This window comes from Panthera pardus, unplaced genomic scaffold (assembly GCF_024362965.1).
Source record: "Panthera pardus isolate Hobbes unplaced genomic scaffold, ASM2436296v1 HiC_scaffold_16, whole genome shotgun sequence".
Taxonomy (NCBI): Eukaryota; Metazoa; Chordata; class Mammalia; order Carnivora; family Felidae; genus Panthera; species Panthera pardus.
The window spans coordinates 18466388-18483629 of NW_026526721.1; the positions used below are offsets into that span (position 1 = coordinate 18466388).

At 39.9% G+C, this 17242-nt stretch overlaps 1 protein-coding gene across 7 annotated transcripts in view; it reads left to right on the forward strand.

The window, feature by feature from the left end:
• Positions 1-17242, forward strand: part of APP (amyloid beta precursor protein) — a 274512-nt gene that overhangs the window by 118181 nt on the left and 139089 nt on the right. For all 7 annotated transcript variants that reach the window (XM_019467786.2, XM_019467787.2, XM_019467788.2 and 4 more), the window contains exon 5: positions 531-724. In XM_019467786.2, coding sequence (XP_019323331.1) covers positions 531-724 — 194 coding nt within the window. The remainder of the gene's footprint in view (positions 1-530; positions 725-17242) is intronic.

Consider the following 17242-nt stretch of genomic DNA (forward strand, 5'->3'; position numbering starts at 1 on the left):
ATCTCTAATTTAGACTGTAAATTTTGATTCATAGCAGAGGATAATTTCTTTTCTTCCCAGGATTGTTATTCTGGAAGTGAGCCAAGAGAGTTCGAATTTCTAGAGTAAGATACATCCAAGTGAGAGAAACTTCCATCTGTAACGGAGATGGAAGTAAGCTGGGGATGTACATCGAGCCGTCACGTCTTCCTGATACGCTAATGACGCAAGAAAGCACTGGTTCTCTGATATTCACAATACAGTTCTCTTCTAGATCCTTTTTCCCAATTAGTTTCCATTCCGGTTGTTTTTTATTAATTTCCGTAATATCACAACGTAGCCTTCTTAAATAAGTAATACGTAGGTTTTAAAATAAGGGTGCCAAAGTGGTCTGTGCTCAAGACACTTGTAAATCCACTCAAAAACGCAGATGGTCCTTTGCGCTGTCCAACCGGCCCTTGGTACGTTGGGTCTCTGTCAGTTACGAGATTGGGGCTTTTCTTACAAAGAAACCAACGCACTCTCGCTGTCTCCTCCTTACCTTGCTGTAGACCTGCAGTGAGAAGAGTACCAGCTTGCATGACTATGGCATGTTGCTGCCCTGTGGAATCGACAAGTTCCGAGGAGTGGAATTTGTCTGTTGCCCGCTGGCCGAGGAGAGTGACAATATTGATTCGGCAGATGCAGAGGAGGATGACTCGGACGTCTGGTGGGGCGGAGCAGATGCAGACTATGCCGATGGGAGGTAAGGTGGCTTTTGTGTTTGCTCTCTCGTGGACGCCAGAACGTTCAGATGACAGTCTTGTTTCTTCTACAGATGTATCTTCCCGTTTCTCGTTAAAGAGATCTCTGCCCACTCCTGTCCAAGTTTGCTTGTGGGAGGGAAATAAAATCTAAACCACGAAGTCCTATTATGGTAATGGCCACCCGTGTAACCTAATTGATCAACCACCACTGAGTTACTTTTAGCTGTTTTCTGTCGGTGTCCACAGTTGGGATCAAAATACCACTGATACTATAATAGGTAGTTCTGTAGAGAATTGAAATCTGAGTAAGTGACTGGCATTCTGTTTTGGTCTATAGTTTAGAAATATTTTTTAAACAAGATTTTGGAATTGCTTCATCAGTCAGTAGCTAAGTCTGAATTTTTTGTTAGAAAAGTTGGTTTTGTCTTTTGGTTCATTTTTGTCAGGTTTTTTGGCATTTAATCATCTCTTTGTGCACGACGTCAGAGGCATTCATAAATGTTTGCTTAAAGTTCTTTATCTTTGATTTCATGATAGTTAAAAGAATTGTATTTTCACCTCTTTGGGATCTTAAACCCATAACTTCTAGATTCTTATGTTTTATTAAAAGCAAACCTCTATATTCACATCATCAAGTTATAAAACTAGAAGTTGGGGGTTAGAAAGGTTACCTGCTTCAGTCATCAGTTTCACGTTCCATCATCCCCCAGTGGTGATGATTATCTCACTTCTCCTTTTCCTTCAGGAACCCCTCAAATGTTCCCTGGTGTCACAGGTTTTCCAATAGAACATTAAGTATGAATTTGTTAAGACTGATGGTTATTAATATAAAGTTTTCTGACTTACAGAGTCAGGTACAGATCTTTTATAATGTATTTTGTAGAATTTTTAAAAAATAATTTTACAAAAATACAACTAGATTTTTCAAACATATAAGGCATCCTAATTGTCATTTCTTACCAGTTTGATAATACCAGGTTTCCCTTTAGTGGCTATTTTCCAGTTTTACCGTAACTTTTTTTGTTAGTTAAGCTCTTTTGTGTTCCCTCTTTGCTAGATTAAGAAAAATTGTGTTCAGTGTAGCAGGATATGGAGCTAAATAAACAAATCGGGGAATTACAAGAGAGAAAGAAATAAGGGAAAAGCCAACTGTATGCTTCACAATATTTCTCTCTCTGTAAAAGTTGGAAGTTCATTAGAATAAACTCCTTCTCTGAGGCCATTAACCCCAGGGAGAGCAGGACTTGCCAATGGGAAAGCATCTGAGCTCTTTTTCCACAGGATGGATGGATTGTGTTCTGGGCCGTGGCTGGGCCCCCACCGGTATTCCATGAGCCAGGTGTAGAGAAACGTCTGTTGGTTTGGGTTTAATGGCTGCTTTGTCTAAAAGTTGGAATTGCCTAGTTCTTTTTGCTTTTATGGTAGTTTTTTCGTATTTTTCTTCAGTCATATCTAGATTTGAAAGTTTCAGAGTGAGTGCTTGAAAAAATTCTTGTCATTGGGGCTCTTACTACATTATGCCAGTGCAATCAGTATTGAACAGGGAATTTGAAGTTGGACAGCCATTTTCTTTGTTCATAGCCTGTTAGATACTTGATCATTCCACATCACTAAATTGACTCCGTACTTCATCAACAACCCAAATAATGGCGAGTAAACCAAGAGAGCTCCATGATTGCTGTTAAAATTAGACAGCTAGCTGTGCGCTTGTAACCCTGTATCAAGGTTGGTGACCAACCATTCATGACCATTCATATAGAAGGGACTTCTGTAATTAAGACTGGGTATTTTGGGGCACCTGGGTGGCTCAGTCGGTTAAGTGTTTGACTCTTGATGTCAGCTCAGATCATGATCTCACAGTTCACGAGATCAAGACCCATATCAGCCTCTGCACGGACAGTGTGGAGCCTGCATGGGATTCTCTTTCTCTTTCTCTCTGCCCCTTTCCTGCTCATGTGCATGTGCACCTGTTCTTTCTCTTGCTCTCAAAATAAATAAATAAAAAGAATGGATATTCTTGTTGTATCCTGAGAGTGACAGGCTTTTGCCAGGGTCTCTTTTTTCCCTCAGTTAACACTTTTTTTTTTATGTCTTGTAAAACCTACTTTCTATTGGGAATAGATTTTTTTTTCCTTTTGCAATCCCTTCAACTTACTGACCTAATTGAAAGCATTACTAACATGATATCTTATGAAAACCTTCTCAGTGGCCCTTTCTTTTCCTACACCCCTTCTCACCAGTGTTGGAAAGAGATCCATAGGGCTTCCTCATTTATTTATTACTGTTATTCAGTAATTAGATTCTTTGATATCCAATCTCTCTGGTTAAAACCACTGTCTTCTGTGGCAGTCACCAAACTATAGGATGCCAGTGTATTATTCTTTAATGTTGTTTGTTGCTTTTTTAATCTGCTATATTACCTACAACTAGGGCAACTATGCAATATATTATTCAAACCAGATTTGACCCTAGGACCACAGTGTATAAGCACAAACTGAGCTATATGGTCATATTAGCTATCTCTACCTTTAGCCATATCACCATCCAGGTTGGCAGCTAGCTGAAATGCTAGCTGGCTCCTTCCTAGTCCCCTTTATTTAAATTCCATTTCTGCTGGCTGCAACACAGATATCCCTTGGACTCTGTCATCACTTAGAAATACTGTACCCATAGGGTTTGTCAGCTTTGACATTCCTCTCTGACCAGGATCTTCTCATCTTACACCCAAAACACTCATTGAGTCTTCTTGAATTTCACCCTGCTTTCATAATCCCTTCCCCAATTCAGGCTCTTAATCCATTATCCTCTTTTTCTTTTCTTTCTCTTTCTTTCTTTCTTTCTTTCTTTCTTTCTTTCTTTCTTTCTTTCTTTCTTTTTTCTGTTTTGGTTGGGAGGGAGGGCCCTTCCTAATGTGGATGGACCCGATGGGTAACCATTTCTACATATTCATTTGAATATCCTGGAGTTGTCGATACCTGTCACATTTTCTTACCAATTTTTGTCAATCTTTTGTATTTGGGAAAAAGTAGTTTCTCCCTTTTAATGCTTCCGAGTTTTGTAAGGTTGATGTATCATGTCATGCAACCCTACCAGTTAATTTTATTTGTTATTCATGCTGTAACATCAGCTGGGATCTTAGTAGATGTGTCTAATTGTCATTATTTGATGACCTATCACCTTCCACATAGCAGCTGACCCAAGCCACCTTCATTCTCCTTGGTTCCTGGCATCACTCTCCTTCATGCTCCACACATGACCCCTAAATAGTCCCTTATCATGAATTTCTGCATCATGGTACCTGGGAGTTTATAGGTGCTTGTACATGTTTGTTGAGTAAATTCATGAATTTTCTTGATATCGGCTTGAGGTATCTTGAGAGGTACCTCAGCATCTTTCTCTTTCTACCTTCTTCCATTTCTTTGTTTCCCATTTTCCCTGTTATGATTATGTTCTAGCTGAACACGACTTGATTACCTCCACTCCTTTTCTTGGATTTTTTTAACAAAATGTATTCAAGACTTTTTTAATGTAGTTTTAGGGTGACTCAAGTCAGTTGAGCGTCCGACTTCGGCTTTGGTCGTGATCTCACAGTTCGTGAGTTCAAGCTCCACATCAGGCTCTGCACTGACAGCTCAGAGCCTGGAGCCTGTTTCAGATTCTATGTCTCCCTCTCTCTCTCCCCGCCCCCCCCCCCCAGTTGCTTGATCTCTCTCTCTCTCTCTCTCTCTCAAAAAATTAATGTTTAAAAAAATTTTAAATAATAAAGTAGTTCTAGGTGAGCAGAATGTACACAGAGGTCCCAGATATCCCCGCCCCCCCCTCATACACGCATAGCCTCCGCATCATCAACAGCTCCCACCAGAGCAATACGTTCGTTACAAATGACACATTATCATCCCACTTCCCTACTTTCCAGTCAGGGCCCAGCTCGCCCTTGGGGTACATACTGTGGGTTAGGACAGATGCGTAATGACATGTACCCATCCTCACGGTGTCGTACAGAGTATTTTCACTAAAATCCCTTTGTGTTTCCGCCTGTTCATCCCTCCCACCCTTCAGCCCCTGGCAACCACTGATCTTTCTCTTGTCTTCGTAGTTCCACCTTATCCAGAATGTCACATCATTGGAATCATACAGCATGTAGCCTTTTTCAGATGAGGTGCTTTCGCTTAGTTAGTAATATGCATTTAAGATTCCTTCATGTCTTTTCATGGCTGTCTTTCTAGCTTGTTTCTTTTTAGTGCTGAATAATACTTCATTGTCTGGATGAACACAATTTATTTGTCCATTCATCTACTCCAAGACAGCTGGATTGCTTCCAGGTTTGGGCAGTGTGACTAAAGCTGCTGTAAGCATCCATGTGCAGGTTTTTGTGTGAACCTAAGTTTTTTGTTCCTTTGGGTAAATACCCAGGAGCCCGATTGCTGGATCATATGGTAAGAGTATGTTTAGTTACAGGAAAGCGGCAAACTGTCTTCCAAAGCGGGTGTCCTATTTTGCATTCCCACCAGCAGTGAGTGACAGTTTCTGATGGTCCACTTCCCCACGAGCTAGTGGTGTCATCAGTGTTCTAGATTTTGGCCATTCAAATGGGGGTGTAGTGGTATCTCGTTGCTTTAATTTGCATTTCCCTGATGACATACAACATGGAGCATCTCTTCATACGCTTTATGCCATTCACATATCCTTTTTTTTTTTTTTTAATTTTCAGTCTTCCTTATCATTTATTTGCTCCTTCACCTCTACCCACAGAGTGCTGTTTGTGTCCCGAACTGACACTGCCTGAGTTCAGATCGTCATTTACTGGCTACTAGGCTAACTCTCGTGACTGTCCCTTACTGCCTCAGAGGCTCACTTGCCCCGGTTAACCTTGGTGCTTTTTTTTCTTAAAGGACTCACCAACCTTGACTTCTTATTACTTGGCATTCATTCTACCTGACCCACAAACCTCTGTTTATTCTCTTCCCAGATCATTCTCCATGCCTGAGTCATGTTCCCATTTTGCGTTTCTGATCCTGTTGACACTTGGTAGAAAATACTGGATGATTCCTGCAGCCTATAGGAAAGTTCAGATTCCCTTGCAGGCCATCCAGAAGTCATTACCTGGCCCTAGCCTGCATTTCACCATTCTACGTGTGCCTCACCTTACCTACTGCACCTGCACACCTCGACCTTTTCTTTGCCTAGGCTATCGATCCCACCTTTCTAACCCCTTCTGCAATCAAATGCTCTACCCCTGAGCTATACCCCCTCTAACCCCTTCTGAAAATGTGTTTCCTTTTTCAGAAGATGGTGTTAATACGCCACAAAGACATTTGTCAATTCTAAAGTGCTAGACCTGTAAAATCCTATGTATTTTTTAACATTCACCCCAAAAGACCCCTCTTTTACAAGTCTGCTCTGATTATCCTTGAAATACTTTGCTTCACTGTCCTACCCTTGCTTTGTATTATTTTATTTATATTGAGTTTTCTTCCAGTTGATTGTAGTCATTTCTTTCTTTATCTGACACAATCTAACCTGTAGTTTATGTACCAAAAATGTCTTGCACATTGGTCTTCAAGAAATATTAGCCAAATTCAATTATTTATTTAAAAACATTTTTCATAGCTTTTGGTAAGGACTTCGTGGCCCATAAATAGATGTTATAGACACGCTTGTGTTTCAGCTCAGTTGTGTCCCTTAGAAATACAAGGTGAGCCACACAATGCACATTATACTTTCTAATAGCCACTTTTGAAAATAGCAAGAAAAAGCTGGTGAATCCATTTTGATAAGATTTAAGCCAGTATATTCAAATATTATCATTTCAACATGTAAATAATCTGAAAAAGTTGTTAGTGAGGTATTTTGTGGGGTTTTTTGTTTGTCTCTTTCATACAAGGTCTTTAAAATCTAGCACATGCTTTACGCCTATAGCCCGTCTCATTGGGACTTGCCACATTCCAGGCGTTCTGTGGTCACACATGGCTGGTGGCTCCCGTACTGGACATCATAGCCCTTGATACTTCAGATTTCGAATCACTCTTTATTTTCCGTTAAGACAATGGGTTATATAGCCAGTAACACATTCTAAGGTGGAATTCTTACTTTTTTATTACTTTTGTAACTGTCCGTGTTTTTAAAATTTAAAAGAATTGTTTTGAACTTACTATGGTTAGGGTATCCGGTTCCTTGTATCACTTCATTTTTTTCAGTGTTTTTCTGTTAGCCCTGCAGGCGTGTATTCCTTTATCCGCATCTGGCAAAGCAAGTGGGAAAAGGAAGAGCTTTTGCATCACTGACCTGCCCACAAGCTGGGCTCCTGCCAGCTGGCAGCTTCCCAGTTCCAGGAGCTAGCCCTCCTTGTGACACTTGAAATGCAGAATCAGTACAGGAATTTGACACATCTTTCTTAAAACTTCCTCTGGGGACACCATATGACAGTTTTTGAAGAGGAGAAAACGTAGCGTTACTCTGATCCTCCCAGAAACCAAATTTGACCCACAGTTGAATACACTTTGTTGGTTGGTGGGTAATGAGATTTGTTTTGGTAGGAGGTGAGGGCTTTCCTATGGCTAATGCGGCATTTAGAAGAACATTCTTGGTAGGATGAGCTCTGTTAATGACCTTACTGAAAAAGAGGTTAGTCTTTCGAAAGAATGAATGTGGACAAATCAGTTATTTGTAAAGTTCTTTGGTAAATAACTCAGTATTTATCTCTCCAGTGTTAACAGTGATTAAGTTCTCAGACCCCCTCAAAATACCTTTTTATGCGATCAGTAACGTAGCTTGCTTATGTTAATAGGATGCAGATTCCAACTATCATGGGTAAGAATTTTCTATTGGAAAATTCATTAGAAAACTAACATACGCAGTCTGGCCTTGCGAGTGCAGATCTGGGGTGCAAATTTGCTCCCACCTGGATCCATAGAATACAACCGAAAATCCGTATCATCCACGGGGCTTGTTGAATTTGTACAGCAGATAACATAAGGGAAGACCCTAATAACAGCATTTTCCCTCGTGGGAGTGGGTCCTTCCTCTCCAAAGTAGGTCCCCACATTGTTTCCGCCCCAAACAAAATCTCAAATGATATAGCTTCTTGTTTTCAGGGTTGCAAACATAGATGAGTCTGTTTCGAGAGGTAACCTAGTGTATCTTCTTAGATAATGAGAGGATATTTCTTTCTTTTTAATTAAAAAAAAAAAACCACTTAAAATAGATCCAGATGACTGATTGCTTTTGACTGCATCTCACTGTGCCCTTCTTTGAACTGTATTTTGTAGCTCAGGAGAGTTTTCTTTCATTGATTAAGGTTTCCTCAAAAGTGTGTGTGTATGTGTGTGTGTACACGCATGTGTGGGCACCTGGGAACACACAATATCTTAACAGCACTCACTGAGCCCAGGCAACTGAAACACTTCTGTCGGCCTTGCCCTGCTTTGTACCATAAAAGCCAGCCCAGCACCACTGACTTATCAAGGTACTGAGGACCCTTTATATTATTATGATTTCTTATACTTGAAATTATCTTACAAAAGAAAGAATAAAGGGATAGTGAAAAATAGCTTTGTTTAGAAATTTTAATAAGAATTAATATAGTAAAGGGCCACCTTTATAGTAAAGGGGCACCGTATAGTAAAGGGTGGCTCAGTCGATTAAGGGGCCAACTTCGGCTCAGGTCATGATCTCACAGTTCATGAGTTCGAGCCCCGCGTTGGGATCTGATGCCTGGAGCCTGTTTCAGATTCTGTGTCTCCCTCTCTCTCTGCCCCTCCCCTGCTTGAGCTCTGTCTCTCTCTGTCTCTCAAAAAAATAAATGTTAAGAAAAAATTTTTTTAAGAATTAATATAGTAAACATTTTAATTTGAATTAAAATTTGAGTACGGTAAACCCAGATTTTTGTTACATCTTTTCTTGATTTTGAAGGTAGAGATTTCTGAAACGGGCAGTATTTTGTTTTTAATGGAACTAGCTGCTCAACAGTCACCTGCTGCGCATGAACCTGGGCTATATTCATCTTAAAAATACCGACTGCAGATTTAAAATACATCTCTATTAGGTTACATCCTGTTGTACTTGTTGGTTTTTTTCTTGAGTTTTCACTTGATAATTGTAAAAAGAATCAATACTTTAAAACTTGGAGAGCTCACAATTTTGTTGAAGAGACGAGCCACTTTCTGTCCATTATTACAAAATATTTCTAAGTTTGGATATATAAATCCCCATGAGATTCATCAATCCATTTTTTTTCTTTTCAACTTTACATTGGTTCTTTACTTCTAATCACCTTTGTACACCCTCCTGCCTTTGGTAGTTGTCTGTTTACAAACCACGTACAAAAAATTTTGTTGCCTAAACATGATAAAATTTATTATGCAAGCATCCTAAAGGAGGAGAAAATGCTGTCACACATCTTTTTAGCAAAAATAGTGAACGGTGTCCTCCTTCCTGTGGAATGACTCCTTGGATGAGAATCCTGTATTTCCTTCTTTGCTTAGAATTCTAACACTGCTCCCTCTTCAGTTCTCCGGCCTGAGAAAATCCATCTAGGATATCGTCATCTGAAGATATCTGATATCTGATATCGTCTGTGGTCTTGCCTGTGTGATCAGTTTCATTCATAGCCAAATTTGTCTCATATTTGTGAAGTACCTCCTGTCGCTTTTCTTCTGTTTGCTAATGTGGAAAGTGAGCATTTTTGATTTTCAGTTCTGTTCAATTAAAGTCTCCTGACATAGTTTATAACTTCTGGAAAGGGGATGCAGTATTTTGGAAATGCAGGAATAAAACTGATAATCTCCCTGTTGCCTCATCCTTGTAGGTAACTCCTTCAGCCCTTCATTCTTTTTTTAAATTTTTTTTAATGTTTTTATTTATTTTTGAGACAGCGAGAGGCAGAGCATGAACGGGGGAGGGGCAGAGAGAGAGGGAGACACAGAATAGGAAGCAGGCTCCAGGCTCCGAGCTGTCAGCACAGAGCCCGATGCAGGGCTTGAACTCAAGACTGTGAGATCATGACCTGAGCCAAAGTCGGACACTTACCCGACTGAGCCACCCAGGCACCCCAGCTGCTTTTTTTTTTTTTAAAGTAGGTTCCACCCCCAGGATGGGGCTCGAACTCAAAACCCTGAGATCAAGAGTCACATGCGCCACTGACTGAGCCAACCAGGCGCCCCTATTCTTTCATTTTCATATTATTTGGTCTTTTTCGGCATAGTTGGAAATAGTCAATGAGAAATGATGAAATAATTCTTGGAATGTTAAAAAATAGGAAAATGTTGCAAAAAATTTTAGTTACATAAAAAGTTGCAGTGGACTGGTAACAGTAATTACAAGATAAAGCAAGCTTTTATTCAATGTTTTAAAAAATAAAATCTCTCTAAAAAGGGTAAAAGCCAGACATATCAACCCTTATAAGAACTTTTCAAAATGAAACTCAAAAGGTAAAATTATGTCTAGTGGATCCTCTTGGTGTTCCGAGGGTTAATAGCTGATTGTACTTCTCAGGGGTTTATGTTTGTTAGGAGATCTCTGTGACTTGACACATTAAAATATTCAGCCTTGGGGCGCCTGGGTGGCTCAGTCAGTTAAGCATCCAACTCTTGATTTCAACTCGGGTCACGATCTCAAGGTTTGTGGGTTCAAGCCGCACGGTGCGGAGCCTGCTTGGGATTCTCTCTCTCCCTCTCTCTCTGCCCCCCCCCCCCCCAATAAAAAACTTAAAAAATATATATGGCCTAATTTTCTGCAAACTAGGGGCCCAACACATACTAATGGAACTTTAAACAAAAACTACTAAGAAATAACATTCCAGATAGACAATAGTTAAGTGAAATTGCATCAGAAGTCTCTAAATATTTTTAAGCTGGAAATACTGAAAAAAAAATGCTAGGACCTGTGGAGTATTTTTAACAACTGCTTAGCACCATTACTGTAGTTACTGCTTGAATATCTTTTGATGGCTTCGAAAAATGAAATGAAATAGAATGACATTGGAATTCTGAATGAAGGTAAGATTCATCTCTCTCTGAGCTTTGGAAGAAAAAGTCCATTCCTAGAGTAGCTTTCCTATTTGAACCAAGTAACTATCTTTTGTTCTTCGGTGTCAAATTGGACGTCTTGACTACAAATAAAGAACAGCAGGACGTACAAGTTACAGTCATGAGACTTGCTCAGCCCGTTAGCTGTTGGCAAGCACTGTGTGATTGTAAGAAACAAATAAATAAACATCACTTTAGAGCCGTGGTTCTCAACTGGGAGTGATTTTGCTGCCCGAGGGACCATTGGAATTGCCTGCAGACATTTTTAGTTGCCACAGCTAAGGAGGGTGGGTGCTCCTGGCATTTGGTGGGTGTTGGGACTGGAAATACTGCTTAGCACCCCTAACACACAGGGCAGCCCACAGCAAAGAAATGTCAATAGAGCCGAGGTTGAGAAACTGGTGCAGAGGTCTCTTCAGTCCTGGGAAGCTTGGGAAATGATTCTTTAAAAAAAAAAACCAAAAACCAAAAACAAACCTCCATTCCAAGATTGTGTCTCACCCTGATCTCCTGTGGGCAGAAACGCAAACACCGCAGGAATATAGGTCTCTTAAGGGCAGCTCTTGTACAGATGGAAATGCTTGAGATGAAAACAAACTTTGCAAACATCTGCCTCCATAGCTTCAAAGACCATCCTCAAGATGCACTCAAACACAAAAAAGATGATTAAGGCTTCCGATTTGGACCCAGTTACTTCATTAATTCTAATCATTATGTCTTTTTTTTTTTTTTCCTTTTATTAGTATCACTGCTCTCCATTTTGACTACAGTGAATACTAACATTTTCCTGGGGCAAAATGATCCCATTTGGAAATATTTGATGTATTTAGAAATATATATGTATTTCCTATCTTTACCTAAAATGTGTTTTTCATTGCATGTAACTAGAAAAATAATTTAAGTATGATATTTTCTTAGAAGGTTTTGAGTTAGGGAAAATCACCTGTAATTTGGCCTTGTTGTAAATTTTGTGTTCCTATTTGTTTTTGTTCATATGGATATGTTTTCATTTAGTTGTGGCTAAAATATCAAATCTTTGTTTTTAAATAATATTTTAAAATTTAAAAACACATTTATAGTCTTCATATCTATTCCTTTAATTTTGTCTATCCCTTAAAAGTTTGTGCATCTATGTGACTATATTGTCAGACATTTTTTTTTTGCTTTTTCTTTTTTTAATATACTTTTTTAACATTTATTATTTTTAAATGCTTTTATTTATTTTTCGACAAAGAGAGACAGAGCATGAGCAGGGGAGGGGCAGAGAGAGAGGGAGACACAGAATCTGAAGCAGGCTCCAGGCTCTGAGCTGTCAGCACAGAGCCCGACGTGGGGCTCGAACTCACGGAGTGTGAGATCATGACCTGAGCTGAAGTCAGATGCTTAACCGACTGAGCCACCCAGGCGCCCCAAACATTTATGTATTTTTGAGAGAAAGAGAGAGGCAGAGTATGAGTAGGGGAGGGGCAGAGAGGGAGACAGAATCTGAAGCAGGCTCCAGGCTCTGAGTTGTCGAGAACGTGGGGCTCGAATTCATGAGCCATGAGATCATAACCTGAAGTTGGAAGTTTAACCGACTGAGCCACGCAGGCACCCCTGCTTTTTCTTTTTTAATGTTACAGGGGCCATGCTTTTGAATTCCTTAATGACCCTAGATTTTCTTCCCATATTATATAATTGCTTGAAGGTACCTTTCCAAAATTAGGATTACTGAGTTAAAAGATAAGAATAGTTTTGACAGTACCTGAAATGTATCTCAATAATGCTTATGCATCATTGCATACTCCCCAGTACTGGATTTGAGTTGTTGTTATTAATAACATGGCCTCTGCCTCATAACCTCCAAGCTTATAGGGTTTTCTAGGCTGAATTTCCTGAGCGTATGGACTAGGTTTTAGTGCCTTCTTTTTTTTTTTTTTTTTTAATTTTTTTTTTTTAACGTTTATTTTATTTTTGAGACAGAGAGAGACAGAGCATGAACGGGAGGGGCAGAGACAGAGGGAGACACAGAATCGGAAGCAGGCTCCAGGCTCTGAGCCATCAGCCCAGAGCCCTACGCGGGGCTCGAACTCGCGGACCGCGAGATCGTGACCTGAGCTGAAGTCGGACGCTTAACCGACTGAGCCACCCAGGTGCCCCTTTAGTGCCTTCTTATACCTTTGTCTGCACATGACTAGGAACAATCATCGTAGATGTTACAGAGTCTTGCTGTGTGCAAACCACTGTTCTGAACACCTTGCAAATGTTAACCCGTTTTACGTTCACAGCTTTTTTAAGGTCTATAGTTATTTGTTGGATGATTTACTGAGTTTTGTATAGGCTTTTCCAAAGTTAGGAATAAATTTGTGCTGATGTATCTGTAGTTGAAGATTTCGTTTGTTTATTTTTGTTGTTTTTTTTTCTTTTGTCTTGTGCCAAGCAAATAGTATAGGTATATCAAATATAAACTTCAGCTGAGCTCACTTGCAGATTCTCATTCCCTAAGTTCTACATCAATGAAGTCTAATTAATAATCTGCACTTTTCTCATTCAGCTACATTGCTTCTATTTCACCTAAGAGCACATACAAGTCAGAACTTTAATGACTAACTTTTTTAAATTTTATGTGTTTTTGAGAGACGGCGAGAGTGAGCAGGATAGGAGCAGAGAGAGAGAATCCCAAACAGGCTCTGCACTGTGAGCACAGAGCCCGATGTGGGGCTCGAGCTCATACACCGTGAGATCATGACCTGAGCTGAAACCAAGAGTCGAATGCTTAACCGACTGAGCCACCCAGGCACCCCATAAGTCATAACTTTAAAAAGTGATTAATTCGTTTGGCTTTAATTATTACAAAGTTTCAGATCATAAAATTTCAAACCAATAATTAATTTTGACTGAACGATTCATATATATTTCAGGGAAGTTAAAAATCCTTGATTTTGACGCATTACATATACAGTATATGTTGATTCCATAAACAGTTTAATCTGCCCTAGTTAGAAGCTTTAGATTTGTTTAACACAGACGGGAAAGAAACAGGAAGGAAAATGTAGGTTGTGACACATGCCTAGAAAAGACCAGAAACTGCAGAAGGCTTACTTACTCCACTTGAAAAATATCAGTTGGACCTAAACTGAGCAAGCTATTCCTTTCCAAGTTCCTGCCTTTTATTTATTTGTGTGAGAGTGGGGAGACAGAAGGTATATAGATCCTGCTTCTACATCAGTAGAGGTCTGTCCAGTGTAAGTCTCTTCCAGAGAAGAGAAAGCCATCTTACTCATATTTCTGTGCAGAATTCCCACAAAGATGTCTTTTTTTATAGAGACTGGGTTTATGAACATAGAGAAACACACATAAAAATTGCATCGTCATTTGATCAGCAGCTAGGCCATCTAAATGATGCTATTTTGGGCTAAGGTGGTCCTTCTTTGAGTCAAGTAGGATAGAGAGGGAACTAGTTATGTAGCTTGTAAGTCCATCGTGTTAAAACTGTTTGTGGAGGGGGGAAAAATGAAACTATTTACGGAGGGGAGGTGATAATCCAGGAGCCCCAACCCAAGATAACATGTCACAGTATAAAAGATGGGAATGCTAAACTTATCTTATTCTTTTTTTAATTTTTTTTATGTTTTCATTTTTATTTTTGAGAGAGAGAGAGTGCGAGGGGAGAGGGGCAGAGAGAGAGACACACACACACAGAATCTGAAGCAGGCTCCGGGCTCTGAGCTGTCAGCACAGAGCCCGACACAGGACTCGAGCCCACAGACCTTGAGATCATGACCTGAGCCGAAGTTGGAAGCTTAATGGACCGAGCCACCCAGGTGCCCCTAAGCTTATCTTATTCTGAATTGAGGACAGCCAGGTCCATGGCTTCATTTGAAGCTGTTGGTGGCCTTACAGCATAGAGGACAGGAACATGACTTCGCGGTGTCTTCATCTACCTTTCCTCCAAGAACTTGGGGGCACAATAAATACGTCAACATAGCCCATACAGTTGGGAGCATTTTTCATACCCTACACACGAGCACAAGTTAGGAGATACTTTAAATCCATTTATCAAGCCCCCCAGGGACGTGGACTTAGGCATTCGCTCTTCCAGAGAGAATGAAAGGTGGTCATAATGCTGGGTGCTGCCCATATGCACTCATTTCCCAGAAACTCGAGCAGAGGCCCACACCAGCAGATATTGAGCATAAGGGGGGAGATCGTAGTCGTGATCGTTATCGTGGTTCGCATAGAAAGTGTTTGTTAAGGCTCCATTTGTGGTAGCGCAGTGCTGGGTGTAGATGAAACCTGACTGAACTCTGGTCTGCGTGTTCCAAGGGCTCTTCTCAGAAAATAATCACCGGATGGTAGTATGGAGGGAGTGCATGTCACAAATACAGTATTGGTGGTTTATGAAAACTTATCGTTGAGTCATGTGGTATGTTATATACATGTTGGCTTCCAGTTAGCTTGGGATGTGGAAACATTCATGGCCTCAGCTGATCTCAGGCTGTCTTGAAAATACAGGGCTGTTGGCGGGTCCGTAGTTTTCTCTGTCTTTAAGATTGGTTTTGACAAAGAATGGGAGAGGCTTTATCTGACTAAATCTTACTTGGAGCTCTGGAGTTAAAATCCTTTGAATATACAATCTTTCAGCTGCCTTTGTGCCTTGCATTTTGAGAAAATGGTATTAAATGCTCAAAGGGGGAAGAAACTAACCACTTCGGAGGCGAATCACAAAGTGAATCATCGAAATGATAAATTCCAGGCTTAAATCTTTGCCAGTGGATGAGTCAAGTGGAATGGATTTGATGAAACAGTTTGTGGCTTTGAGACGTAACTGCCACCTTGCTGGCTGGCAGCTTCCAGCACTGTTTGAGGCTGCGACTGTATCACTGTGTCTTGTACTGAAATAAGGGAACTAATTTGAAAATGATGAATAGGAGAAAAGCAGAAGCTTGCATTTTCTCCTGAGGCAACTGGCCGCCAGCTCTGGGGTCTTACTAAAAATGCTGAATTTCTGTATTTAATAAGCTTGGACCTTGTGTATAGCAAGAAGAAAAACAAATTATTTTAATAGTCTTAACCAGAGTACAGTTGCGTGGCCAAACCAGTAGGGTTTGGTCTGATTTCCAAGTTTGTAATAGTTACTTAGAGGGCTGGATCTTTCACTGCCAAGGAGTTTACACCGTTGAGGAAAGGAAGACCTCTTTGTCCTCCTGATGTCTTTGAATTAAACTGTTCAGGTTTCCTGGATTACAAAAGAGGAAGAAAAGAGGAAGAAAATCGAGAGCCTCGTGATTTAAACAGTCCTGGCAGTGGTGCCCTCATGCATGAATTCCATGTTGAAACCAACATGGAATCTGGATATTGTTACTCTCACTGTAAAACCCCTAATTTAGATGGGCTTCACCATTATTCTACGTAAAGTTGGCCCTTAGAAATATGTACTATTCATTTTTTTGTTTTCTTTCCCCCTTTGGCCTCAAGATCTACATCAACATGTTAATGCCCAAAGAGGTTTCTTTTACTTGAGCCATGTCGTTCATCAAATCTTTGGTAATAATAAATTGCATGCTGGAACGTTATTTGGTAGTTAATAATAATAAACTAGCTTCCAGAAACCCTAAAATAGGAAATCAAGGTATATTGTACATGATGTCTGTGTCTCCCCATCTAAGTCTAAACTAGTACCAAGAACTTATTCCAAAAAAACGAAGCAAAATTTTAAGAAGCCTGTGTATGGTTTGGAAGGAAGCCATTCATAAGGAAAATAATTTGGGGATACTCAAAACTCATTTCTTTTGATGAGAGGTAGAAAAGAAACAAAATCTTTCCCAAGTAAGGACTAACTATAGCTTCCTTTTTCACCCTCCATATTTACAAAGTCACACTTTTCAGCGTTCCCGTGTACAGTTTCAGAGGGTGGAATTATTCTACTTCACTGACGCTGGTGGTCACGTGGACCGTCTGCCTATGTTCCCCATCTGCATGATCTCTTGATGCTTTATTTGTTTTGAAATGGTCCTAAAGGAATAGTGTTCTTTCCTCCCTTCCGAAATAGGCTCCCTTATCTGCAAATGAAATTGTTTCCTCACTTAACCTGTAGTAAATTTCCTGTAAGGAGACATTAGAACAGTAATCTTAATTAGTTCAAATTCTACAATGCACACCATTTTTAAAGAAATGTGTTCATTACTATCAGATAAATACAGCCGCTCCAAGTAATGATTTTGTATTCCAGTTATTATCCATAGTATTTTTGTCTACCATTTGTATATTTATTTTGTGTGTATATATATATATATTTATAGATTTATTTATAAAAAACATTGTTATTTATTTGTAGCTGAGCAAAACAATATGGTGTTGGTAACAGTATTTACTTAACTTCCCCCTCCCACCCCCGCCCCGACACAGATCATATAAATATAAGCGCATTTTTGTCTTTTGTGAAACTATATCACTGATCATATTTGAGCAGCTTCAAATGAGGGTGATTTTACTTGCATCAGATGTTATGGT